This window comes from Enhydra lutris, unplaced genomic scaffold (assembly GCF_002288905.1).
Source record: "Enhydra lutris kenyoni isolate GAN:26980312 unplaced genomic scaffold, ASM228890v2 scaffoldscaffold5, whole genome shotgun sequence".
NCBI lineage: Eukaryota > Metazoa > Chordata > Mammalia > Carnivora > Mustelidae > Enhydra > Enhydra lutris.
The window spans coordinates 50,893,424-50,920,764 of NW_019154089.1; the positions used below are offsets into that span (position 1 = coordinate 50,893,424).

The following is a 27,341-nucleotide window of genomic DNA, read 5'->3' on the forward strand; positions in this document are numbered from 1 at the left end:
ATCTGTATCTATCTAATAACTCCGTCCACAGAAAACAGTTATAAACAATGGAGCTTCATTAACAATGAGCACTTCTGCCAACCATATCCAGGTTTCTAAGTACCATTTCTTACTAAAAAAGAACTGAGAAATGGAAGAATTTAAGACAGAGACAAGAAAAGTACAAGAGGAGTCAAGAAATTATGTGCAAGAAATAAAGAAAAAGTTCCAAAATGGCCGAGGTTAAATAGGAGTAACCCAACACATGGTGAGAGTAAAAGATGATAGACCACTAAATAAATATAAATTGGTGAATAAATAATAATGACAAATTGATACAGATAGGTGATAGGTAAATAAATTGATGGATGGATGGATCGATATCCAGATAGAGGGGGAAAGAGAAAGGTTTTTGTAACAATACAATGTTATATGAACAAAGGAAAGAAAAATTCAGTTAAAATAATTGATTAGCCATCATGACAGCAATGATTGCTTCAGGTAAGAAATATGAAAGATGATAAAATGAGTGAGTGAAATTTGATAGAAACAGAATATTTACACAGCTTCAAAATGTCTCCCCACATCTTCCTAATTATAGGGTTACAAAATAACAACTTTACAGTGGAGAATCTTGGTGAGTACCCCCTTAAACAAAGGATAGAGTTATCATCTCTAATGACAGGACCATCTGACATCACGTGCTTCCCATCGTGACTCACTGAGATGGAATCAACAAAACCTTTGTAGTATTCCTGAAGTATAGGGAGAAACATCAGGCAAATCTAACTTGGGATCCATCACACAAAATAAGCAGCTTGTACTCTTTAAAATATCAATGATATGAAAGACAAAGAAGGGGTGAGAACCAATCCTCACTAAAGGATATGAATAGACATGATAAGTAAATGTAATAAGTGATCCTGGGTTGGCTCCTGCACCAGCAAATTCATATCACATCATAGGATATTAATCAGACAAGTGGAGGGATTAGAATAAGGTTTGTAGATAAAATACGGTGATTAGATAATCATTAAATGGTGCCTTCCTAATGCAGATTAAGTTTTTCATAGGGAAGATAGAATACCTGAACGGATGATAATTGTGAATGCACATGCATGCAATCACATAGTATAAGGGAAAACTGGAATAATGTTTGGAGAGTTTTATAATCTTTCTAAGAAATAATTTCAAGCATTTATAAGATTAGAACTTCTTGGTGCCCACCACCCAGTCTTGTTTTATCATGCCCATTCAGAATTATAGACTGACCTTTAGAGACTTAGTACTTCAGGTCAAGACCTAGCCTTCTAGTGGAGCTTAATACTTAGAGGACCCTGGCACTTGTCATCAACAGGTTATTTTCCAAAGAAACTCTTTGAGCAATAAGTGTAAGCAGTTTTTCTTTGGGAATCAGCTTTGGGCATCTTGATATTGGAACACTAGCAAAGATTTTAAGCAAGTACCTGGGGCATTGGGGCATGGGGATGTCACAATGAGGTCAATAGAACAGTTAGGACGTGGAAAATTCATAAAAAGTTCCCTAAAATGGAAATTGAACTGAGTCACCTGGAGATGGAACTATCTTGGAAGGGACTTCCTAAGGTCCCTACACTCCTGGTTCAGAGTCTCTTCTCTGTGGAGAGTGCAGTGATTACAAGGACAGAGAGGGGTTAAGGAGAGTTCACTAACTCCTCCTTCTCACCGCTCCAGGTTAGAGAGGGTGAGGACAGATTGGCCAGTAGAGTAGGCACCCTGGGAGGAGGAGCAGAAGGCCAGAAGTGACAAACAGAAGAGAAGACAGTTGGGATCCACCCCTCTCCTCTTCCCTAGCTGCCTGTCAGCACATTTCCTTGGTTGCCAGTGCAGCACGTGTCCCCAGAGCCCACAGGTCACTGTGCAGAGCCCAGGGCCCAGGGATCTGGGCACAGAGCTGGGTGACACAGCTGGTACAGGAGCTAGCATGGCGGGGAAGGGAATGTTGTTGCTAGCAGGCTTCCTTCTGCCTGGGTTCCTGCTCTCAGAGGCCATCAAAATTCTGACTGCATTCTCACTGGGTGAGTGTTTGGCAGGAGAATCAGAGTCAGGTGCACCTCATGTACCTGCTCTAGGACTCAGGCACACACCATAGGTCAGAGGGTCATTCTATGTGGTTTTCCTCACAGGGCTTGAGTCCCAGGTTAGAGGAAGAAGAAGAGGGAGGGGGCCTGGCATGTCAGAGTGGGGTCCCTACTGCTGGGGATAGGGAAGATAGTTGTGGAGAAATCAGTGGTCTCCTTTCCTCTCATTTTATCCACTCTGGAAGGGTTTCCCATTGTGTATCTGGGGCCAGAATTTAGTTCCAGACTGACCTGGAGACCTTAAGCCATCTACTCTAGTCAAAGAAGATACTTTCAGAGGCACACCCTAAAAATCTGGGGGTGTGGAGTAGATACCAGTAGAAAGTGGATGGTGAGGTCAGTTTTAGGCTCTTGGAGACAGGGCAGACTAAAAATATGTCAGTGATAGGATACCTGGAAGACTTACAGGACAGAGGAAGGGACCCCGGGACAATCAAGTTCTTAGAGCCCTCTCTCTTTTGCCCGTGCTGCTGGAAGCTTTTAAAGGACAGTGAAGCATTTAATTTTGTCAATGAAATTTTCCCCTTACTTTTCCCCAATGGGAACAGAAGGGCAACAGGAGCACTTATTAGGATAAAGAGTTATCATAGGATGGAGTTTCCCCCAAGAATATTTTGGATCCGCTGTGAAAGGATAGGGGGCTATTGGGATCACTTTAAATCCCTATGTATCTGGGGATCCTAGAGCTAGAAGAAACCACCAAGTTCATCTAATTGGATATCCCTATTTTATTTCCTGACCAGGAACCTGAGGGTCAGGGAAATGAGGGGCATTTTGCAAGAGCACACCAGACCTCCCTGATGGACACATTTGGACTTTACTCACTATTTCTTACCTCAAACCGATCCTCTTCCTCAGAATCTACACTTTACAGTGGGGATTCATAAAAATCAGTATTTAAAAAAACTCTTTTCTATTTTAAAACTATTTTTAGTGAAAAAGGTAGCAGAAAAAAAGTACTTTTAAAGTATGTGTCCTTCTGGGAGGGAGCACATATGGTTTAGAAGAGCTGGAAGCCCCACCTTTGGCCCAGAATGCACTGGGTTCCCCAATACCCTCAGGAATGGCTGCCTCTGTGGATGGCTTCTCCCCTCCATCCATTTTTCTCAAGGATTTAATGTGATCCATCGCAGGCAGTCTGAGGAGGATAGGGGTTTGTGTTATATATAACTGGCGTTACCTCAGCCAACACAGTATAGATATAAAAGACTAGAGTAATTTCCACAGATACACACTGTTATTGTAGTCTGACATCCCTCTTGCCTACTCAGTAATCATGAGATCTTCATCTTCCAAATAACCCTCACTTCCCACGTGGGCAAAGTCTATAGCTTTCTTCCTACTCTGACTTTTTCTGCTGCCGAGACCCATAGAGTCAACAAAAATCTCCATGGTGGCTTATGGTCTTTCACAGTCATTGCATTGATAGAACCTGTACCACCCCAGAGGATCAAACTTCCTCTTCATTAGAATCTCAGGAATATTAGGATGGGTGATATCCAAACCTATCATGTGTAGGATCCTGTAGTTCCATCTAAAGGTCCACAGTTGTTCTGAATGACTTAATTTGATACTCAGCAATTTACAAGCTCCAACTGGAAACATCCTGTCAAATATTTTTGAATCTCAGGATTTGGGTTCTAAGTGGTGGGTCTACCTCCTTATGCTCCAATGGCTATTTCTCAGTCTGATATTCAAGTTCCCAGTATCTGGGTCTGACTCTAACATAAATTTCCTAAGGGAAGTATTCCATAAAGATCTCTGACCAATTGTCAATGGGATCTCTTCCTATTCCCCTCCATAGTAATGTGCCTAATTTCCACTGTGTCCCCATAAGAGCTGGCTAATATCAGTATGTACCCAGGATCAGGAACTCCTAAGGCCTAAGTAGAGAAGCTTGTCACAGTGACATGGAGACCATGAATCACAAAAGGAAATCTTGATGGAACAATTACACTGGTTGGGATTTAGACACACACTGGGTAGGTGTCTTGGCTGCTGCTTACTCAAAGTGAGACAGGGGGACTGAAGAAACTCATTGTCCTCTGTTCACAGTCAACTCTCTGCCCTCTTACCTTAGATTTCTCTATCCACCACATCAGTTTCAGACCCTCTGTTCTCATTTTTACAAAATGAAATTTCGTGTTTTTCCTAGGTGGAAGCCATTATTTACTGCAGGACCGGGTATCTCAGATTCTTCAAGATCATGGTTACAATGTCACTATGCTTTTTTATGGAGAAGAATTCTTAATTCCAGGTGTGTTTTTGTTTGTTTTTTTGTTTTTTGTAATCATTGAATTCTTCTATCCCAGAGAGACTATGTCTTCTGTATAACACTGCTTAGCACAAAATCTGTTTGAATCTAGCTATATTGAATAAAAGGGGAAAATATGTGCATGTATGTTCATGTTACCCCCTGGATATCATATTAAGATTTGTAGATCTGACCTCCGCATGTCATAACTCCATGTTTTACCCCCTCAGCTAGGTGTCACTTCATCTAGGCAAAACTCTGTATATCATTATTGTTTATTTTGATAACTCTACTCTGTGGTGTGCCTTTAATTGTGTTGAACAGAATTGTTCAGCCATATTTACAGTTTTTGTTATTTAAGGAGAGCTGCTCTTCTTGTTTCATATGTTACTTTCTACTCCTGTTATGAGACCTGAACTTTTAAGAAAGCATTTTTTTTTAAAGATTTTTTTTTATTTATTTATTTGTCAGGGACAGAGGGAGAGAGAGCGAGCGAGCACAGGCAGACAGAGAGGCAGGCAGAAGCAGAGAGAGAAGCAGGCTCCCTGCGGAGCAAGGAGCCCGATGTGGGACTCGATCCCAGGACCCCGGGATCATGACCTGAGCCGAAGGCAGCCGCTTAACCAACTGAGCCACCCAGGCGTCCCTAAGAAAGCATTTTTAAAGGATGTCTTTTAATCATGTCCTAGGATCAGATCTATCAATGAGATGAGCCTATATTCTTGAGTGTCTCTGGCTGCCCATGACTTGTGCATAATGATGTCAGAAGTTCTTGAGTCCTTGGGCTAAATACCCAGTAGTGCCATTGCTGAGTTGTAGGGTAGCTCTATTTAACTTCTTGAGGAACTTCCATACTGTTTTCCAGAGTGGCTGTACCAGCTTTCATTCCCACAAACAGTGTAGGAGGGTTTCCCTTTCTCCACATCCTTGCCAACATTTGTTGTTCCCTGTCTTGTTAATTTTAGCCATTCTAACTGGTGTAAGTTGTTATATGTAACTAATGAACCATTGAACATTACATCAAAAACTAATGATGTATTATATGTTGACTAATTGAATTTGAATTAAGAAAATCCAAAAAAATCTGTAGCTAAGATGAAGCTCATCAATCTTGTGAAATCTTCTCTGTTGACAGACAAGGACACAGAGGACCAGAGAACTCAAAAGATTTGTTCAAGTCCACACAGCAGGTTAATAATAGAGTGGGTCGATCCAGAACTTTAAGCTCTGGGTGTCTCATTCAAAATTGCTGAGACTTTAATTTAAAAAAATCCAAAATTAATGATTGTTGATGAAAAACAAGTCTGAGCAATTATGAAATTCTGAAGATGAACTTCAGGCTCTGTTGCTATTTAATCACCCTCTAGATCAAGTACTATATTGTTCACTAGATTTCCTTTCTGTACATATCCCTTTGTATCTGCCTTGTCAGTTTGATTGTGTATTTGTCTTGACTGCCAACCATGCTAGTTGTAGTCCATTATCATTTCATTTTGGTGGTTCCCACAGATTGAGAAGCTGCTGAAAACTTCAGACTCTAACTCTTTACACACACTCAAAACTATAAACCATTCAGAGGACCCATGGATTCCCTTAGTTTTGTTCTTGTTTCCAAGTTTTAATAGTCCAGAGTTTCTTGCAATATTTACCATTCACCGGGAATTTCTGAGGTTTAGAAATGGGTTATTTATTTTTCTCTTCAGCAGTAGACTTTGGTAGAGGCTTGCAAATAAGGGAACACGTGATTGGATTATTTTTGTTGACCCGATTCAACACTCAATATTGAAACTTTTGAACCTACATTGACTACCTGCTTGGATAACTTCCTTATAAGGTTATTATGTACAACTTTAATAAATAAATGACTTCAGAAATAATGAATTAACCTCAGTTTCTAACATTGACTTATAAGATTATTTCTTTTTCTTTTTTTTTAAAAGATTTTATTTATTCATTTATTTGAGAGAGATAGATCACAAGCAGGCAGAGAGGCAGGCAGAGAGAGAGGGGGAAGCAGGCTCCCTGCTGAGCAGAGACCCCCCCCCCCCCAATGCGGGGCTCCATCCTGGGACCCTGAGATCATGACCTGAGCGGAAGACAGAGGCCCAACCCACTGAGCCACCCAGGCGCCTCTTTAAGATTATTTCAATCACTAACTGAAATCACAAGTATAAGAAGCCACCCTACAGAAGAATTAGTTGTCTGCAGTTCTGACTCTTCCTTTTCCTAAGAGAGCTTGCTCTACTTCTCTACCAGGTAGATATTGCCCAAGTGACAGGTCTTCTTTGTTTTGGGGGATCTGTTACATCATTGATTCTCAAGGGCTTGCCTAAAATCACTGAAGCAAAGTTATCTGGAGGGACATCATCATGACCAGACAGTTCCACCCCTTTAGTCAGCTAGTTCTGATTTTGTTGAATATGGTTGTAGGAGAGCAGATCAGAAGATAATGTAAGTAAGGAAGCCCTATGTTGGAATTCAGGCTTTGATTGGATTCATAGGTTCCTCAGATAATCTATCAAATAGTGCTCACCTTAGCCTGGGAGTTAAAAATCCCAATATCTTAGTCTGCTGTTATCAGGGTGAGGTCAGTTTCTTTCTTGATCTTGTATAAGAAAGTCATTATGGTATTTTGTGAGACCTGCTCCCTGAGGCTGGTGAGGGAGTTCAATGTTTCACAGAGTGTCTTTTTTTCAAAAGACCAGCATTGTGCATGTGGAGAAATGAAGCAGTGCCTTGATTATGATCAGTAATGTCTGAAAATCTGTAGAGGATAAAGAGTTTTGCTTCATGCTGTGTATTGTGTCTTTGGTGTGTGGAGACACATGTGTAACCCTCAGGTACATTTTGGATATCTATATGGCAAGAGATTCTGTGCTCTTTACCCAATGGAACAACCTTTCGTCTTTATAGGTGTCTTTGGAATGTATTTTTCTTCTTTAAATTAACTTTGGTAGTTTCTGTCTTTCTAAGAATTTGTCCACATCACCCATTGTCTAATTTATTGCCATCTAAAGTTCATAGAATTCTCCTATAGTCCTTTTCATTTCTGTGTGGTCATTAGTGGTGTTCCTTCTTTCATCTCTGTTCCTAATAATTTGTATCTTTCTTGTTTGTAAATTTTCTTGATCTTTTCAAAGAACTGGCTCTGCTTTCATTGATTTCTGTTGGTTTTCTATTTCCAATTTTATTAGTTTTCCCCCAATCTTTGTCAATTTTACCATCTGTTTTAGGCTTAGTACACTTTCTTCCCCAGTGTCTCAAGGTAACAGAGTAGGGTATTGATTTGATAACTTCCTTTTTAGTATAAGCATTGAAACTCTAAGTTTCCTTTTAACTGCTGCTTTTGGTGCATCCCATATGTTTTGGCATGTTGCATGCTTATTTTTATTTCTTTGTAAGTATTTTATGATTTTCCTTGTGATTTCTTTTTGATACATGCATTATTTAAAAGGATAATGTTTAATTTCCACAATTTGTGAATTTTCCAGTTTTCTGTCTGTCGTTGATTTCTAACTTCATCCTGGTGTGGTTAGATAGCTTGTGATAAGTATGTTTTAACATTATTGAGACTTATTTGTGGCTAAACATAGAGCCTCTGCTGGAAAATGTCCCCTGTACCCTTGAGAACAATGTGTATCCTGTTCAGTAGTGTGTTCTGTATATGTCTGTTACATCTAGTGGAACAATGTGTGTAAATCTTCTATTTCTTTACTGATCTTCTTTCTGTTTTTTTTTATCCATTATTAAGAGTGGGTATTGAAATGCCCAATGATTATATAGAAGTGTCTGTTTCTCCCTCTATTCTGCCAGATTTGCTTTAGTTATTTTGAGGGTCTGTCATTAGGTGCATATGTGTTTATAATTGTTATATCTTCTTGCCTTATTGAATCTTTATTAATATATAATGTCTTTCCTTGTCCCTTGCAATCTTTTTGATTTAAAGTCTATTATGTTTGGCATTTTCTCATCTAATTCTGCTTTCTTTTGCTTATTACTTGTTTGGAATATCTTTTTCCATTATTTCCCTGTCTGTGTCATTGGCTCTAAAGTGAGTCTCTTGTAGACAGTATATATAGTTGGACAAACTTTCCTTCGTGTGTGTGTTTGTGAGCTTCTTTTTTTGTATTTTTTTTAACACATTTCATTGTTTTGGAATAACTGTAAATTTACAGAAAAGTTGAAAGATATTATAGGAAGTGCCCATATACCCCACACCTTCTTTCCCCCATTGTTAACCCATTTTATTTTTAAAGTGTTACTTTTTATTGAAATATAGTTGATACACAAACTTACATTAGTTTCAGCTGTGAGAAATAGTGGTTTGCCAAATGTACATGTTATGTAGTGCTCACCACAAGTGTAGCTGCCGTCTGTCACCATACAAGGCTATTACAATTGGTTCCTGTATTTTTATCCATTGTGCCAATGTCTATATTTTCATTGGAGAATTTAATCCATGTACATTGAATGTTATTTGTGAAAGGAGAGACTACATCTGTCCTTTTGCTATTTTTTTACATGCCTTATAGCTTTTTTGTCCCTTCCTATATTACTGTTTCTTTTGTGCTTAGTTGATTCTTTGTTATGAAACATTTAACTTCCTTTGTCATTTACTTTTGTGTATATTCTATAGCTATTTTTTAATGTGCATGACCATGGGGATTTAATTTAACATGATAAATATATGTCACTCACATTTTAATATTTACCAGTTTAACTTTAATAACATTCAAAAATTCTCTTCCTACAAAGCTTGGTTCATCCCCACCCCCTTGAATTGTTGATGTCACAAAATTACGTCTTTGAACATTGTGTGCCCCAATCATAAACTATCATTAATTTAAATGCATTAGTACATTAAATTACAGAGAAAATTTGATTGGAATTACAAATAAAGTTTAAATAAGACTTGTTTTTAAACTAATATTTGGTTTTTAAAAGTGTACTAGTTTCATAAATCATGTAGAAACCACAAGTGCGGTTACAAAGCATTGCTATGATAATCGTTTTATAATTTCCTATGCATTTACCTTTATTAAAATCTTTAGTTTTCCATGCACCTTTGAGTTACTATCTGGTATCATTTCATTTTTTCTGAAGGGCTCCTTTGAACAATTCTGTCAGTATAGGTCTAGTGGTAATGACCTGCCTTAGCTTTTGTTTATTTGGGAATGTCTTAATTTTGCCCTCACTTTTGAAATTCAGAGTTTCCAGACACAGAATTTTTTGTTGTTCATTTTTATCTTTTAGCATTTTGAATATATTGGGCCACTACCTTCTGACCTCCAAAATTTCTTATTAAAATCTATTGATCATCTCATTGGCAGTCACTTGTATGTGATAAGTCACTTTTCTCTTAACGCTTTTAATATTCTCTCTTTATCTTTCTGAAGTTCAATTATAATGCTTGTGTTTGAGTTCATTTTCCTTGGAGTTTGTTGAGCTTCCTAGATGTTTATATTCATATCTTTCATCCAGTTGGGGGGGGAGTTTTCAGCCATTACTATGTTTTCAGTCATATATTATGTATTACATTGTTACATATTACATATGTAAAATAATACATATACATAATATATTACATATACATAATATATGTATTATTTTACATATTACATATACATAATATATATGTATACTACATGTACAATATATTACATACATTATGTATTACATTGTTACATATTACATATGTAAACTATTCTCTCTATCCCTTTCTCTCTCTTCCTTCTGAGCATCTACACTGCATACATTGTTTCCTTAGACTATGTTCTCTTTTCTTCAATGTCTTAACTTTCTGTTCTTCACACTTGATCATTTCCATTGTCTTATCTTCAGGTTCACTGATTATTTTTTGGCTTGCTCAAATCAGCCTTTGAATCCCTCTAGTGAAATTTTCATTTCATTTATAGCATTTTTCAGTTCTATATTTTATTTTTGGTTTCTTTTACATTTTCTGTGCTTTTATTTACATTTCTATTTTGTATAAACTTTTTCCTTCACCTTCTCCACATCTTTCTTTAGTTCTCTGAGAATATTTATGGCAGTTATTTTAAAGTCATAGTCTAATATATCTGCCATCAGGTCTTTCTCAAGGACAGTTTGTTAATTTATTATTTTCCTCTGAATTAGGGTGTTTCCTGTTGTTTGGTATCTCTTGAGTTTTTTGTTGAATACTGACCTGTTGAATTTAACAATGTGTTAAATCTGGAGATTAGACTCTCCTCTTTTCTCCAGGATTTGCAGATTTTTTTTTATTAATTTTGTTTATTGTTTTTATTTTATGGTTGCTTTAGGCTGCCTTTGGGTGAACATCAATGTGAGTTGTAAATTTTTGTTTTCTTAGGTCTTTTCTGAGCCTTTTAGTGACATGAACAGACACTTTCTAATTTTCATCATATATGTAGTTTTTGTCCAATATCCTAGCCCTTAAAGTTTGTCTCCCATAAGAGGAAAAAGAGAAAAGTCAGGGAGAAAAAAACAGATATCAGTCTCTTAAGACCCCTAGAAGTTCATTCAGCCAGAACAGAATGTGCTTGAAAAAAAAATAGCATGATGCAAAAACATCACTGCCTACTCTTTGTCTGTACCTATGTGATCAGAAGTAGCAATTCATAGTCAAAGCACAGACACCTGAGATTTGGAGAACGTCCTTTTTACCCACTCTGGCTCCTGAAACCTGTGTGCAAACTGCTTTATGAACATATGTTCAGCTGCCTGCCATGAGATGTATGTGGGGGATGGGTGGCTGGTACTATGAACATTGCTGGAATAACTGAAATTAACTAAAATTATGTGTACTTTACAGTTACATCCTTCTCTGGAAGTTGACTACAAGGTTCCAAAATAGATATTTTAGACAGATTCTGCCAGTCAATTGTTATCTAGGTGGGAAGACAGATTCCTGGTGCTCTACGATCTTCCTAGAGTCTTCACTACTACCTTTTGCTTTCTGAATATATATGTATAGTTGAATATATGTGTGTACATATAAAAGAAAACTTTCACCAGTTCCTGTTTAAATGTGTGTCCAGGAAAGCTCCTTATACTCTCATGCTGGAAGTGGAACCTAAATAGTTGTTTCTTGATGGTGTCAGGGATGGAAAGACCTTCAACTGACAAGTAATTCTTCATAGGAATTAAACTGAGGCACCATGGATTGTGCTTTGTGTAGGGCAGCAGCACATCCCTCTTGTGAGCTCCTGTTTGAATGTTTGTGTCCTGAGTGCCCATGCTGGATGAATCTCTGCAAAAGGAGGTTGTCCTTGATGCAATGTCATACATGTGCTTCTGGAGAAAACTGAATGTGGTTAAGGTGTTGCCAGCAAAGCTCGTGTGCAGGTTGTTGAGGTAGTCCATAAGAAAGCAGTTAAAAATGATTTGTATCCTGCCAAGATGAAGAAGAAGAGAAACTAGCTGAGTGCTTGTTGAAATAGAAACTGAGCAGAACATATTATCAAATCTATGCATGTAAAATACCTATTAATACTTAGAAATAGTCAGCAATTTGAGTAACATTGGAAATGGGGGGTGCTTAATATAATATGTCACTGCACAATTATGTTATAGTAATCCACTGCAAGGCATCATTACTTCTTTGCTGTTTAAGAATAGTATAAACCAGGCCATTAAAGGGAAAACCAGTGGAGGTAATCACTCTTTTGCTTAACAGATCCTTTACAATGGGATTTAATCCTTAAAGGCACTGTTTATGGGTTGTATTAACCATTTTAATACGTTGGGCAGATCCAAAGAGTCTCTTTTTGTCAAGCTGATTGTAAATGCCCAAACTTTAATTTTATTTTAGTTTTTTACTTGTTATATCAAGAGCAACCATAGCCCCTAGGAAATAATGTAGAAGAAATGACTCTTATGACTGTGGGATATTTAATCCCAGTAGTTAAGGCAGGGCATGCAAATTTGTCCTCTATCTAACATTTTGACTCCTAAGAGTACTGAAATTTTCTGTATATATCTAGTGGGCTCTTCTCATATAGCTGTTATTTTTTGTCCCAGTATCGATTAAGACCATTAAAGTTTGTCAGTGGCTCATCTCATCTGATGTTAAAACTATTTAGATGCCCTGATTTAGAGGCACAAAAGCCAATCTGTGCCTTTCTTTTTTTAAAGTAATGTTACATTCCACATGTATCATGTTACATTCCACTCTGTTTTAATTTCTTTCCTGACTCTCCCACCCTACCTTGCCTTTCTCTTTCTTCTTTCTTTGGGTTATTAGAGGTATTTTGGGATAATGTCCATTCTAACCTGCTCATATTTATAAGTTTCTTCTTCAGAATGTCCCAGTTAGTATCATTAAGGCTAGGGGCCTCACTGGTGGTCATTTTGAAAGATGTAAAATTAACCTGACTTTGAATAAACCCCTTGAATTAGCTCCATGGGCATGTCATCAGTGTTTTACCATATTACCACGTTAGTCAAGGTTTTCTTTTAGCTACAGAGAGGTAATCAGCATCAGTAGCAAAGGCAATTTTTAGGGCTGTATGCACCTTCTACTTTTACAGGTGTGGATCTCTTCCTACCTGTGGCATGGTGACTGCCCTTCCTCACACCATTCGTTGCACTTGTAAACTGGAATCAGTCTTATCCAGAGCACTGTTTATAATGGGGGCAGCCCTTGAGACACACAACCATTGGTCACAGAGTTCTGCCTAGCCACGTGTCAATCTCAGCTCACGCAGGGATTCAGAAGCACAATTTAAGCTGACACAGAAAATAGGTTTGCGTGAGACACATGGCCAGGGCCACTGAATGGCTACTCCCATACTCTTGTCCCTAAATACCAATTACGGAAGCTTCTGAGTAGGGTGGAGGTGAGGATTCCCCTATATGGGTGTGGGTTGCTTGGCTTGAAACTCTTCCTTGTTTAAGAGATGGCATGTTGAGGCTTTCTTCTCTGTTTGCCAAGATATGTCCCAGAAGGTTAAGAGGGAGATGGAGCTTGAAAGCCATCATCTGCCCAACTTAAAAAATGGCATCAGACTCTTTTTTACACATGACTTATGGGGAAATGCCAGGATATGGAGTAGGGCTGCAGAAGACTGCTTTTTTAAAATTAGGTCTTGGTATCTTTTTGGCAGAGTGAAAAACCTGTGCATGTATCACTTTTAATTTTAATGAAAATGATTTCTTTTCTAAATGGGAAATGCCTGGGAAGTTGGCAGTGAATGAGATCTGTATTCAAATACAAATTATACATTCACTGTATGTGCATTCTTTTTTTTTTTTTTAAAGATTTTATTTATTTATTTGTCAGAGAGAGAGAGAGGGAGAGAGAGCAAGCACAGGCAGACAGAATGGCAGGCAGAGGCAGAGGGAGAAGCAGGCTCCCTGATGAGCAAGGAGCCCGATGTGGGACTCGATCCCAGGACACTGGGATCATGACCTGAGCCGAAGGCAGCTGCTTAACCAACTGAGCCACCCAGGCGTCCCTGTATGTGCATTCTTGACAAATTATCTGGCACTCCTTTCTCACCTATAAAATGGTGACTAGTTACACCTTTAAGTGTAAACTTTAAACAGAAACTTCTCTTACTTTAAAGTGAGTAAAAGTGACTGTATCATTATATGGTTCTCAATAAAGTTTAGCAGTTTGCATGATTGAAGAAATGAGAAAGCAGAAAAACCAAACCAAACCAAAGTTCAAAAAGCAAGCATTTGAGTATATATACAATCCTTGGAGTAAACAAACATGATATCATCATGTCACTATTAATAAGGGTTGTATGGTATCATTAAACATTTCCTTATTGGTGTTTTATTTTTTATTTTTAGAAAAGAATGAAATTTCATACAATGTTATCAGTTGGCTTCCACCTGAAGATCATAGAAAAGATTTTAATAACTCTTTTGATTTCTTTGTGACAGAAGCTTTGCATGGCAGGTAATTTCTTTTATTCTCTGAATGAAAGGCTTGCCATTTTAGTGATAGAAATGAATGGTTGCATGCATGGATACTTGGTGTGAATTTAAGAGAAATGGATGGATGGGTGAGTGGATGGATGGATGGATGGATGGATGACTGGATGGATGGGGAGATCAATGATGGTGGCAGTATATGGATGGAGTAAATGAGTTTTGCACTACCAGTCATTCAGTGTATGTATACTGTGGCTCTTCCACTGAAAGCATGAATGTATTTCTGTATAGTGAGGGGGATTGTTCCTCTGGATCTTCCTTGCAACATTTCATCTATGGTGTTTGCATATATATTCTCCAAAATACAGAAGTTGTGATAGACAAATTTCTCATTGTCAATAGGCGATGAGAACCACCAGTTTACATTTATTGTTCCTCCCTTACCCTCACATAAATTCAAGAATAGAAAGATGCTTTTGAATACTGTTATTTAATACCTTGAAACACTATCTTTTAAACTCATTTAAAAAACCGAAATATCTTGGGGATATACAACCAGTGAGTAACCTGAGGAATTTTGTCATTATCTGGGATGTATAGAAAGTTCTTCTTTGACATTAGAGGGTAAAGACACAAATTTATACTTTGTTTGGTTAACACACAGGCCTAATGTCCATAGCCCTTCGTTCCTTAGAAATTCTATTTGCAGGGCACCTGGTAGGCTTAGTTGGTTAAGCATCTGACTTTGGTTCTCACGTCATGATCTCAGGGTCCTGGGATTGAGCCTACTGATGTGCCCCTGTTGAGCTCCCTGCTCAGTGGGAAGTCTGTTTGAATCTCTGCCTCTTCCCTCACTTGTGCTCTCTCTTTCTCAAATAAATATATAAAATCCTAAAAAACAAACAAAAAAACCTCACAAAGAAATTCTATTTGCTACTAGGTGGTCCTAAAATCTGGCCTTTTCCATAGAGCCCAATTGATAGTCAAACTAGAACACCAAATGCTCTTATCTGTAAGAGATTTGATCTAAAGTACTCACTTGAAACTTTGTTTTATCTTGTGTTGTTACTCATATATTTTCAAATTATATGTCCCATCTCTTCCCCCTCAGCTTTATTATGTCAAAGACTGTTTTTTTGTTTGTTTAGTTTTTGTTTTTAAGTATGTTCCATACCCAGCATTGACCCCAATAGGAGGCTGGAACTCACAACCTTGAGATCAAGATCTGAGCTGAGATCAGGAGTCAGATGCTTAACCAACTGAGCCACTCAGGCGTCCCTCAAAGACTGGTTTCACTCACATGTTAAATATGGTACAAAACACAGCACAGTGATTTCCTGTATTTTTTCATTTATTATCTTAATTTCAATATGATTCATGCTCTACGTTTGAGGAAATTGCACTTCATATTCTGAATTTGTCAGTAACATTGAGCAACCATTCTTTATGAAAATCTTTTAAAATATAATAGAGGATAATTTCAGCAAATCATGTGTTGTCACTTTTAGTTGATTCTATAGCACGTGTGGGCATCTTCATGTTAATGAGCTCTCACCTGTGGGTCTTCTTTCATTGGGCGGACGTGGTGGAATATTGTACAGGTTATAGGTTTGCTGGGCCATTGATTCTCTCAGTCCTTCATTCATGTAGGAGGCCTATGGGTCTCCAAAGCACCTGCACCTGTAACCTCTGGTCAGGAATATTCTCATCTTGCCATGTGCTGTATGAAAAGGATCATTTCCTTAGAAGGCACCGATGGGAAAACATTGAGAGAATAGATCCTGGAGTAGTGCCATAGGCAAGAGTCTTCAAAATTGGTAAAATTTTAGCATGAAATTTTGTGAATACTCCAGCTGGCATGAAGTGGAAAGGTAGTAGTTAACTTCAAATAGGCTTTTATTTTTGTTTGTTTTAAATATTAATATTTTCAGGTAGGAAGATATAAATCTCACATTCAGCTTAGAACTTGGATTCTAATATTACCATCAGGAAATTCCTTGTGTGAGGCAATCTGTCAAATTCAGGATATATTTAATTTCAAATAAAAGAGCTACATCGTGAATGTTGATGTTATGAAGTTACTTCCACAGTTTGGTTAGTAAACAGGACAGTCACTTAGAAAAGTTCAGTACACAAATGAAAGTTAAACAGAACATCACAGAATGTACCAACTAGACATGAGACTCTGAGATCTACTAGTGTCAAAGGATGCTTTCAATGCAGGAAGAGCTAAATTGGCTTTGCTAGTGCATGCATATGGATTGGCCAGAGAAAGGGTAGGGGAGGAAATAAGAACATTTTTTTTTTTAAGATTTTATTTATTTATTTGTCAGAGAGAGAGAGGGAGAGAGAGCAAGCACAGGCAGACAGAATGGCAGGCAGAGGCAGAGGGAGAAGCAGGCTCCCTGATGAGCAAGGAGCCCAATGTGGGACTCGATCCCAGGACGCTGGGATCATGACCTGAGCCGAAGGCAGCTGCTTAACCAACTGAGCCACCCAGGCGTCCCAGGAAATAAGAACATTTTAGGAAGCAGAAACATCCAGAGTAGAGTATTTGTTGAACACTGGTAACATAGGTGGGCGGCTGCCAGGTATGGTCTTACTTACCTGGGATATTTTCTTTGAGCCAAAGATTCTCCTAAGTATCATGAAGTTAACACCTTCAATAAATATATCTCATTACTTTTGTTTTAAACAGAGAAGCATTTGAGAACGTTGTAAAGTTAATGGAACAACTGGGGATTCGATGCAGTGACTTGCTAAGGAGAGGAGATATCATGGATTTCTTAAAAAACGAGAACTTTGACCTGGTATTTGTCGAAGCATTTGACTTCTGTTCTTTCCTGGTTGCTGAGAAGCTTGGGAAGCCATTTGTGGCAATTCTTCCCACCCAGTTTGGCAGTATGGACCATGGGCTACCAATCCCTGTGTCTTATATTCCAGTATTCCGTTCCTTGCTAACTGACCACATGGACTTCTGGGGCAGGGTGAAGAATTTTCTGATGCTTTTTGATTTCTCCCTGAAGCAATGGCGACTCCACTCTACATATGACAACACCATCAAGGAACATTTCCCAGAAGGTTCTAGGCCTGTTTTGTCTCATCTTCTAAAGAAAGCAGAGCTGTGGTTTGTTAACTCTGACTTTGCCCTTGAGTTTGCTCGGCCTCTACTTCCCAACACTGTGTATGTTGGAGGCTTAATGGCGAGACCTGTTAAACCAGTATCACAAGTAAGTAAAATCTTAGCTCTCAATATGGACTTCATGCAGAACTTTTAAATGCAGACAGAACCAGTAGCTCCCCTGGCAGAGGGAAGAGGAAGTGAGTATGATTAGACAGGCAAAGCAATGAGGATATACATTTTTATTTTTTAATTTAATTTAATTTTACTTTTCTTGTCTATTGTATTCTATTTTGAATTTTATTTTATGTGGAAAAAAGCACTTAGTATAAGACTTAACTTCTTATCAAATTTTTAATAGTACAATATTTAATAGTACAATATTTAATAGTATAATAGTACAATTATTGACTTAGGTGTCATGTTGTGCATCAGATCTCTAGATCTTATTCATCTCATTTACTTGTAACTTCTCCTCCATGGAATAGTAGCTGGCCTTTTACCTCATTGCTCCCCCTCTAACCTTGGAAACCAACTTCCGCTTTTGATTCTATGAATCTGACTATTTTAGATGCTTCAGATAAGTTAATTCATGCAGTATTGCCTTTCTGGCTTAGGTCACTTAGCATAATGTCCTCAAGCTTCATCCATGTTTTCCCATATTGCAAAATTTCCTTCTTTTTAAAATATTCCATTATATATATATTATATATATAATTGTATATTTTATATATGCATATATAAATGTATATATCCATTTCCTTAGGTATAGAGAGAGAACTCAGATTGCTCCATCATATGGTGGTTCTATTTTTAATCTGGAGGAGGAATTTCCATGTTGTTTTCCATAGTGCCTTTACTGTTTTTCATTCCCAACAGTGGTAGGTAAGAGTTGCTATTTCCCCATATCCTCAACAGTTTTCTTCTGTTTTTTAATAATAACCATACTAATATGTATGAATTAACATCTCATTGTGGAATTGATTTGCATTTCCCTAATGACTAGTGTTTCTGAGTATTTTTTCATATATCTGTTTGCCATTTACATGTTGTCTTTGGATAAATGTCTATTCCAGTCCTTAGCCTTTTATTTTTTTTAATATTTTACTTTTTTATTTGACAAAGAGAGGGAGAGAGATCACAAGTAGGAAGAGAGGCAGGCAGAGAGAGAGAGGGAAGCAGGCTCCCCGCTGAGCAAAGAGCCCAATGTGGGACTCCATCCCAGGACCCTGAGATCATGCCCTGAGCCAAAGGCAGAGGCTTAACCCACTGAGCCACCCAGGCACCCCCCCCCAAGCCTAATTTTAATGGGATTGTAAGATCATTCTTTCTTTTCTTTTTCTTTTTCTTTCTCTCTCTCTCTCTCTCTTTCTTTTACTACCTCTCTTTTCTTTCTTTCTTCTTTCCTATTGAGCTGTAGTTCTTTCTTATGGAGATTTTGGAGATTTATCTCTTATCAGGAATACACTTTGCAGATATTTTCTGTTCTGTAGGCCATCAGTTACTCTTTAATCAATTTTGAGTTGAAAATTTGTGTGGTTTAAGTTGAGGATTGAACTTTATACTTATTCATGTGGATATTCACCTGCTGGGGGTAGGGATTCTGGTGAGAGGGTGTTTTCATAACTTAATTACTGGCCTAGGTGAGGCTGGTTACACATTTGCCTGGGTGCAGTCTGTCTTTACCTCTTTCTTTCTTTCTTTCTTTCTTTCTTTCATTTCTTTTAGAGAATGAGAACATGGAGCCTCTTATTCTGATGTCATTCTCTGCTCTTTTCAATTTTAAATAATAGATTTACATTAACCTTATAATTATCAAAAGATAGCAAAACTGATTTTAAGTGGTTTCCTGGGATGATAGGTCTTATGATGTAGTGTTGGATGGAGTCAAATAGAGCCAGATTGAATAATAGAGTAAAAGCTTTGAGCTGGGGACAACCAAACAATGAAGAAGAAGAAATTATGTTTCTGAAGAATGACAAAATTGTATTCTTAGGGTACTAAATTTTTAGGGGATTAAATCAGAAATTTCTTAAGAATCATTTATGGGTGGTTGTAAACTAATTAATACTACACAAAATAGACTTATGTCATAACTTTTACAGGAGATAAAGGATATTTTATAAATGGTTTAATATAATAAAATCAACCAATGTACTACAACACATTATTAGAATGAATGGGAGAAAAAAACATATCATGTCAAGAGAGGCAGAAAAGTTATCTGACAAAACTAAGACTCTTTCATGATAAAAACATTCACAAAGCTAGACATATAAACATGATTATTGAACATGATAAAGAGTATATGGAACACTCCCAGCAAAAAACATACTCATTATGATAGACTGCAATTGTGCTTCTTAAGATCAGTAGTGTAAGATGTCTACTTACATCACTGCTATTCAAATATGCCCTAGACAAAGCAAGTAGGCAAGAAAATGAAAGAAAACACATCCAAACTGGAATGAACAATGTAGAAATAATTTGATTTTCATAGGACCTATTTCTCTAAGTAGAAAATACCAAAAAATTCATATACCAAAAAGAAACTACTAGTTTTAATAAACAAACCAGCACAGTTGCATGGGAAAATATCAATATGCAAATATGATTTGTGTTTCCATACAGCAACTATGAATAGTCTGTAAATGAAATTGAGAAAACTATGTACAACAGGATCCAATTAAATTGAGGAGTTGAAAGACATGTACACTGAACACTACAGATTTGCTGAAACAAATTCAGAAAGACCTAAATAAATAGAAAGACCTCTCCAGACCATGGGTTGTGACACTTAATTTTGTTAAGAGAACATTACTACTCAAAGTGATGTACAGATTTGATCTAATCCTTATCAACAGCTCAATGGCCTCTTCTTTTTGTAGAAATGAAAAAGCCAATTTTCAAATTCATATGGAAATGTAAGAGACCTTGAATAACCAAAAGAATATGAAAAAGAACACCGTTGGATGACTTATACAACTGTGACCAATCAATTCATTTTTGACAAGGGTGTCAAAACCATTCAAGGAAGGAAAGAATAGTCTCTTTAGCAAATGGTGCTGAGCCTGCTGGATTTTCACATGAAAGAGAATGTATTTTGAGCCTTCCTCATACCACATACCAAAAATAACTCAAAATAGATTGATGGCATAATTAAAGAGTTAAAAGCCATAAAATATTTAGAAGAAAAGAAAGGGATAAATCTGCATGGACTTATTTCACAACGAATTTGTAGAAATGACATGGAGAAGATGAGTAACAAAGGAAAAAATAGGAAAATTGGCCTTCATCAGGATTAAAAACTTCTCTATTTCAAAGGATGTTATATAGAAAATGAGAGGACAACCTATCAGATACAAGGCAAGTATGTCATCTCACCGTCACCTTTTAGCCTCATACTGGATGTCCTAACAAAAGAAATGAGACAAAACAAACAAACAAAAAACAAACAACACAGAATAAAAGGCATATAGATTAGGAAGAAAGCAATAAAACTATTTTGTTTGCAGATGACGTGAGGGTCCATTTTGAAAATGTGAAAAAGTCAAAAAATAAAAAATAAAAATTCCTGGAATAGAAAGCAATCATAGCAATGTCACAGGAAAGAAGTTTAATGTAAAAAATGAACACTTTTCTTATATATTAGCAATGCATGAGGGAATGTGAAATTAAAAACACTGTACCATTTACATTAGCACCACCAAAAATGTGATGTTGGGAATAAATCCACAAAATATGTAAAGATTTATATGAGGAAAACTACAAAATTCTAATGAAGGAAATCAAAGAACTAAATAAGTGGAGAGAAATTCCATGTCCATGGATAAGAAGACACAATATTGTCAAGAATTTTTTCTCTCCAAATTGACCTATACATTCAGTGCAAGCACAATCAAAATCTCAGCAAATTATTTTGCAGATATTGATAAAATGATCCTAAAATTTGCATAGAGAGGCAAAAATCCTGGAAAGCCAACACAATATTGAAAATGAAGAACAAAGTGGGAGGAATGACATTTTCAACCTCATAACTTACTAAAAGCTACAGTAATCAACACAGTATGATATTGACAAATGATTAGATCAATCATAAATGTAACACAATAGAGAACCCTAAAAGAGATACATACAGATTTAGTGAACTGATGTTTTACATAGGAGTAAAGACAATAGTACTAAGAAAACGTAGACTTTCAAAAAAGTGGTGCTGAAAAAATGGATATGTGCACACACAAAGAATAAATTGGATTAAGACCCTACACTCTTCAAGAAAATTAGCTCAAAAGGACCACAGGCCCAAATATAAAATGCGAAAGTATAAAAATTTTAGAATATGATATCAGAGAAAATTCAGATGAACTATGGGTTGATGAAAACTTTTTAAATGCAAACCTAAGTCATGTTCTATGAAAGAAAGAGTTTTTAAGTGTGCTAAGTTGAAATTTTCTGTTGTGGGGGCATCTGGGTCACTCAGTAAATTAAGCTTCCTTTGGCTCAGGTCATGATCCCAGGGTCCTGGGATGGATTCCTGAATCAGGTTCCCTGCAGCATGCTTCTCCCTCTGCATCCCTCCCCCCCTTCCACTTGGGTTGCCTTTCTCTCTCTCTCTCAAATAAATAGATAAAAATCTTTTAAAAATTTTGTTCTATGTAGGCACTGTCAAGACAATAAAAAGAGGAGCCACAGAACAAGAGCAAATATTTGGAACACACTTATCTGTTCAAAAGTGCTATTCAAAATATGCAAACACTTTATACACACAAATATACATAGTATACAAAGAACTCTTAAAATTAAACTCTGTCAAGCTATTTTTTAAAATCTCATTGGAGAAAATATGGCTTCTTCGCTACTGGGATTTACTGACTTGGATACAACATTTCGCAACTATTATTTGTATTCTTTTCAGAGTCATCTCACAGATGAAGTATTTTGAAGATACCTGGGCCAACTAGATGATCTGCCCATGATGAAGCTGTTCAAGCTTTGCAACATGGGCTCAAAAACATTTTAAGGGCTCCAAAATATATTTTTCAAAGATTTGAAAAGAAATGGAATTGTGAAGCTGCAGCATGTTTTTTTCCTAATAGCTGATAAAGCTCTAATACACCATTAAATTCCTCTTAAATAATTATAAGATTATAGGAAAGTTGAAATAATATTATAAACTTTCCCTGAATCACTTGAGAATAAATTTCTGAGCAGAAAAAAAAAATTAATAAGAAAACCAAAAGGGCACCTGGGTGGCTCAGGGGGTTAAGCCTCTGCCTTCGGCTCAGGTCATGATCTCAGGGTCTTAGAATCGAGCCTTACATCGGGATCTCTGCTCAGCAGGGAGCCTGCATTTTCCTCCCCCTCTGCCTGTCTCTCTGCCTGCTTGTGATCTCTCTGTCAAATAAATAAATAAAATCTTAAAAAAAAAAAGAAAACCATAATTTAACAAAAGGGGGGGAAACCTTCCGAGACCTCTCAACAAAGAAGACAAATAGATGGCTAATAAGCATGTGAAACACACACCGGTAGACATTGTCTCTACCGGTGTCTACACACCGGTAGAGACATTCCCCAGCATTTACCTCAGCCTCCAGAAGGCATGCTGCCCCCTACTGGACCAGGACACCAACTGGCACTCTCCCAGGCACTAGTACCTCTGCTCTGGCATTGGAACACTCCTAAATGACCATATCTACCCACACCTAGAATGAGGGATGAGAATGACCCTGGTACGGGGACCATGTTTTCAATGAAGAAAGAGATTCCCACCAACTCCACTTTCCTTTGCTATAAAACACTGTTATACACACGAGGTCTGGGTCTAGATGTTGGTGCTACAATATGCTTTGAGTGCCTCAAGGGCAACTTAGACTATTATGGCAGTGGCTGGACACCTACAGCTGTCTTCATATTTATTTGTGATTACTGAAAGTGTTTATATGGTAGGATGTGTCCTGAGGTCTCAGATAAATGAATTCAAGGCCACCAGACACAATGGATATGAGTAGAGTACAGAAGGCACCGAGCTGTCCAGGGGCTAGGAGAACCTAGTGAGCTCTAGGCACTGACAGGAAGGCGTATTCAGTAAATAGCTGACTTTCATTTCAAAGCATCTTGGCTTTGACGAACAACTTTGTCCACCTCCTTTCTTTTTTTATCTCTCTCCAGGAATTTGAGAATTTCATTGCCAAATTTGGAGACTCTGGTTTTGTCCTTGTGGCCTTGGGCTCTATTGTGAGTATCTATCAGTCCCAGGAAGTTCTCAGGGAAATGAACAGTGCCTTTGCTCATCTGTCTCAAGGGGTGATATGGAAGTGTAATCCTTCTCATTGGCCCAAAGACATCAAATTGGCAGCAAATGTGAAAATCATGGACTGGCTTCCTCAGAATGACCTATTGGGTAAGGACTGTTCAGGTCTACTTCACTCTTTCCATTTATGTATCTTTAAGTTTCCACTGCACAACCCCACCAGTCTGAGAAAGGGCATCTGGTACCTAAAGGTAATCTTTAGAGGACAGGAATGGAGCAGCCAGCTGGAGTTCTTAGGGAATCAGGCTCTGCTTCCCAAATGGCTAAAACTGCTATGTTTTCTTCTTTCTTTCTATTTCAGTCTTCATAGCTGCCCCCAGAAGTGATATTGTCATCAGGCTGTTTTGACCATACCATATTTGGCATTCAACAAGGTTACCCAAACTTAGTCAAAGACAGTTTATGGATTCTGAGATCACATATCAAAGGATGTGTTGCCACTGTTTTCCCTCAACTCTAAAACATCTATTAAGCCCCATGTCACTATAGAAACACTCTCACACATATTGGTTCATTCTCCTTTTTCCCAAAAGGTGTACTCATACTTTCACAAAGTATTGGTGACAGTATCTGAAGGGTATGCCAAAACATCTGAGTTTCAAGCTGAGTTACCTCTCAGCCTTAGCTGCTTATTTTGCCCATCATATTCTCTGGTAACAGAGATCTCCTCACACCCCTTTGTCCATGTGCCACTTTTTGGAGCTCCTCAGTGCCACAACCACTGACTATATCAAACATTCTTCATCAAGATTATGGCTCACAAACATATTGGGAACTTAAGATAGAGGGTTCTGCACATTTATTCACAAGGCATGGTATAGGGAAAAGGATTCTGACTTTCAAAGAAACACAAAAGGATTCTGATGCACATCCCTATTGAGAGGCAGTGTTTGAGATAAACTCTTCATTATTAGCACTTGTTTTAGTTTTCTCAAAATAGAGAGGGGTGAGCACACAGAAACTAGAAATATCGAGATGAGTGGTCCATCATTGCCTACTTTAGAGGATTTTTGTGAAATTAAGGAGAAACCACATATAGTGTAAGTTTGATGAATGCCACATGAGCTGTGATGTCAGTAAATGTGCTAGCCTTCAGATAAGAAGGAAGTGAATGGGCAGTGAAAGGGAGAGCTTGAAACCTGGAGAGCAAGAGATAGAGACAGAGAGAGAGATAGAGATAGTAAATCAGAAAAGAGAGAGTAGCACTGGGAGAAAGTAATAGTGTGAAAACAGACACAGGAGAAGCAAAGGGAGATACAGAGTGGAAATATAAGGATGGTTGGAGGGATGGATATATGTATGGAGGGAAATGTTGTGCTTAGGATTGTTCTCAGCAGCTGTCCCTGGGTTCTGAGTCTTAGAAGGATTGATTTAGAAGAATCTCTGTATGGAGATAAGACCAGAATATTTTATCTTGGGGAATATGTACCCTTGAGTGTGTCTTAAGCTAATTCAATAAATCTATTTTCTCCAACATAGTTTAAGATCCCTTTGTATTTTTTTTCTGCCTTTGATCCTTTCAAAGATGTTCTGAAAATTTTCACCCTGAAATATTCTGCTCTGTTCCTGATTTGCAACAGCTCACCCACGCATCCGTCTCTTTGTCACCCATGGTGGATTGAATAGCATAATGGAGGCCATCCAACATGGTGTACCCATGGTAGGGATTCCTGTCCTTGGAGAACAGGCTGAAAACCTGATCCGAGTAGAAGCCAAAAAGTTTGGTGTCTCTATCCAGTTAAAGCAGGTTAAGGCAGAGACATTGGCTCTGAAGATAAAGGAAGTAATTGAAGACAAGAGGTATGGAGTTCTCTGGGCTTGTGGTCATCTAGACTGAATGAAGACATCCAACACAAATGGCACTGTGTAGTGCTTTTTTTTTTTTTTTTTTCAATAAAAGCTGAAACTTCCAAGACACGGAATAATATGTGTACGATGCTAACAGATGCCTTTTTTCCTCTGAGAGCAAGACTAGGGAGTTCAGATTAGATATTGAGTAAAATTTCTATCTGAAGTCTTGTGAGGACTCTGACCTACTTACATAGGGTCTGTTAGAGGTCTTATATTTTGGGACTACTGATAGTAGAATTGCACTAAGCAGGAGGTCACATTCTTGTCCCCCAATATGCCACAGTGTTTCCTGCTTCAGACCATTTGTCAGTGTTGCTCCCTCGGACACCCTTCCCTTCTCTTCACAGACCTAGCTCCTTCGTGACAGTCAGGCTCATCTCCAACATCCTCTCTTCAGAGAGGCAGGAAGCCTTTGTGTGGCAGTCCTAAATGTGCTCCTCTCTCCCACCCCATTCAATCATAATCGTAAGATGGGATGAATTTCTCTTAAGTGAGTCAGTAAAAGGCCCATATTCTCTTATGTAAATTGCCATCCAGCATAAGGATGTGGTAACCATGATGAACTAAATATCTTGTTAGAGTCTCAAGGTAATTTACTTTGATTTGGGTGTATGTTAGTTACATTACATATATTCCTATACCTTTTCCTTTATTGTACCATAAGTGTCTTTAGGTAGGACTTGTCCTTACAAGTTAGTCACCTTTTTATAATTTAACACTTTTAGCCCTAAGCATGGATCTTTGCATGGACAGACCAGTTAGAACTTTTCAATGGGACCCAGATAGACTGTGACAAGACCAGGCCAACCACTTTTCCTTGAAACTGAGTCTTTTGTGCATATGGATGAAAGTGTATGTGTGTGTGTGTGTATGTGTGTGTGTGTGTGTGATACAAGGTCTCTAAGAGTTCTGAGACCACATGAGTAACACCCTGTCTCTGCTAACAGGTACAAGTCAGCAGCTGTGGCTGCCAGCATCATCAGGCGCTCCCACCCCCTGACCCCTACCCAGAGGCTGGTGGGCTGGATCAACCACATCCTCCAGACAGGAGGTGCAGCCCACCTCAAGCCCCATGGCCTGCAGCAGCCATGGCATGAGCAGTACCTGCTGGATGTCTTCTTGTTCCTGCTGGTGGTCACCCTGAGCACACTGTGGATCTGTGGGAAGCTGCTGGGCATGGTGGCCAGGTGGTTGTGTGGAGCCAGGAAGCTGAAGAAGGCCTGATGGAGGTGCTGTCTTGATGGGTGTTTGGGGAGCTGTAGGTTGTAGAAGGCTTTCCCTAGCACAGACACCCCTAGTGTATTCTCCATATTGGTACCTGAGGGTAGTGCAGAAATAATATCCTCGCTGTTTCTGCCTCTGTTTGGAAATTCTTATGAAGTAATCTTGGGATTATTTTTTCAAATTGTGGTAGAATATATATTTTATAAAGCTTATTATTTAGCCATTAATTGTATAGTCAGTGGCATCAAGCATATTGACATTATCATGGAAACGTCACCACCACCCATTCCAAAACAGTTTTCATCTTCCCAAAATCAAACTCCATGCTGATCAAACAGTAATTCCTCATATCCCTGCCCCCAACCACCATCCCCACTCTGTGGCAACTCCTGTTCTGTTTTCTGTGTCTATGAGTTTGATTTTGGCTTCTTGACTTGCCTCTCTTCAGTGGTCTCCTCACTCAGACCCAAACCTTCAGTAGAGAGCCCCACTGTCAACCCCACTCTGTCTCTAGACATAGGGTCATGCTTACTTCATCCTTGGTGTCTGACATCTCTCAGTCTCTCTGCCCTTTCTCCACCCTCACATTTCATGATATGA

At 38.1% G+C, this 27,341-nt stretch overlaps 1 protein-coding gene across 5 annotated transcripts; it reads left to right on the plus strand.

Annotated features, from left to right (window-relative positions):
- Positions 1–1,942: 1,942 nt before the first annotated feature.
- Positions 1,943–26,741, plus strand: LOC111141181 (UDP-glucuronosyltransferase 3A2-like). 5 transcript variants are annotated; one of them, XM_022493556.1, is made up of 8 exons: positions 1,943–2,066; positions 4,255–4,356; positions 6,063–6,068; positions 14,152–14,260; positions 16,934–17,465; positions 23,525–23,756; positions 25,247–25,466; positions 26,465–26,741. In XM_022493556.1, the coding sequence occupies exons 1-8, from the start codon at positions 1,943–1,945 to the stop codon at positions 26,739–26,741; spliced, it is 1,602 nt and encodes a 533-aa protein (XP_022349264.1). The 5 variants fall into 5 exon arrangements, with proteins under 5 accessions (XP_022349264.1, XP_022349267.1, XP_022349265.1 ...); XM_022493559.1 differs by lacking the exon at positions 6,063–6,068 and adding an exon at positions 13,961–13,964 and having other exon boundaries at positions 1,943–2,036; positions 4,255–4,358; XM_022493557.1 differs by having other exon boundaries at positions 1,943–2,036.
- Positions 26,742–27,341: the final 600 nt, after the last annotated feature.

Bases quoted from the DNA above. Each gene is read 5' to 3' on its own strand.
- LOC111141181 (XM_022493556.1), top strand. From the start codon at position 1,943: ATGGCGGGGAAGGGAATGTTGTTGCTAGCAGGCTTCCTTCTGCCTGGG. The intron at 2,067-4,254 runs GTGCACCTCATG...TGTTTTTCCTAG, and splicing joins GGCAGGAGAATCAGAGTCAG to GTGGAAGCCATTATTTACTG. The intron at 25,467-26,464 runs GTATGGAGTTCT...CTCTGCTAACAG, and splicing joins GAAGTAATTGAAGACAAGAG to GTACAAGTCAGCAGCTGTGG.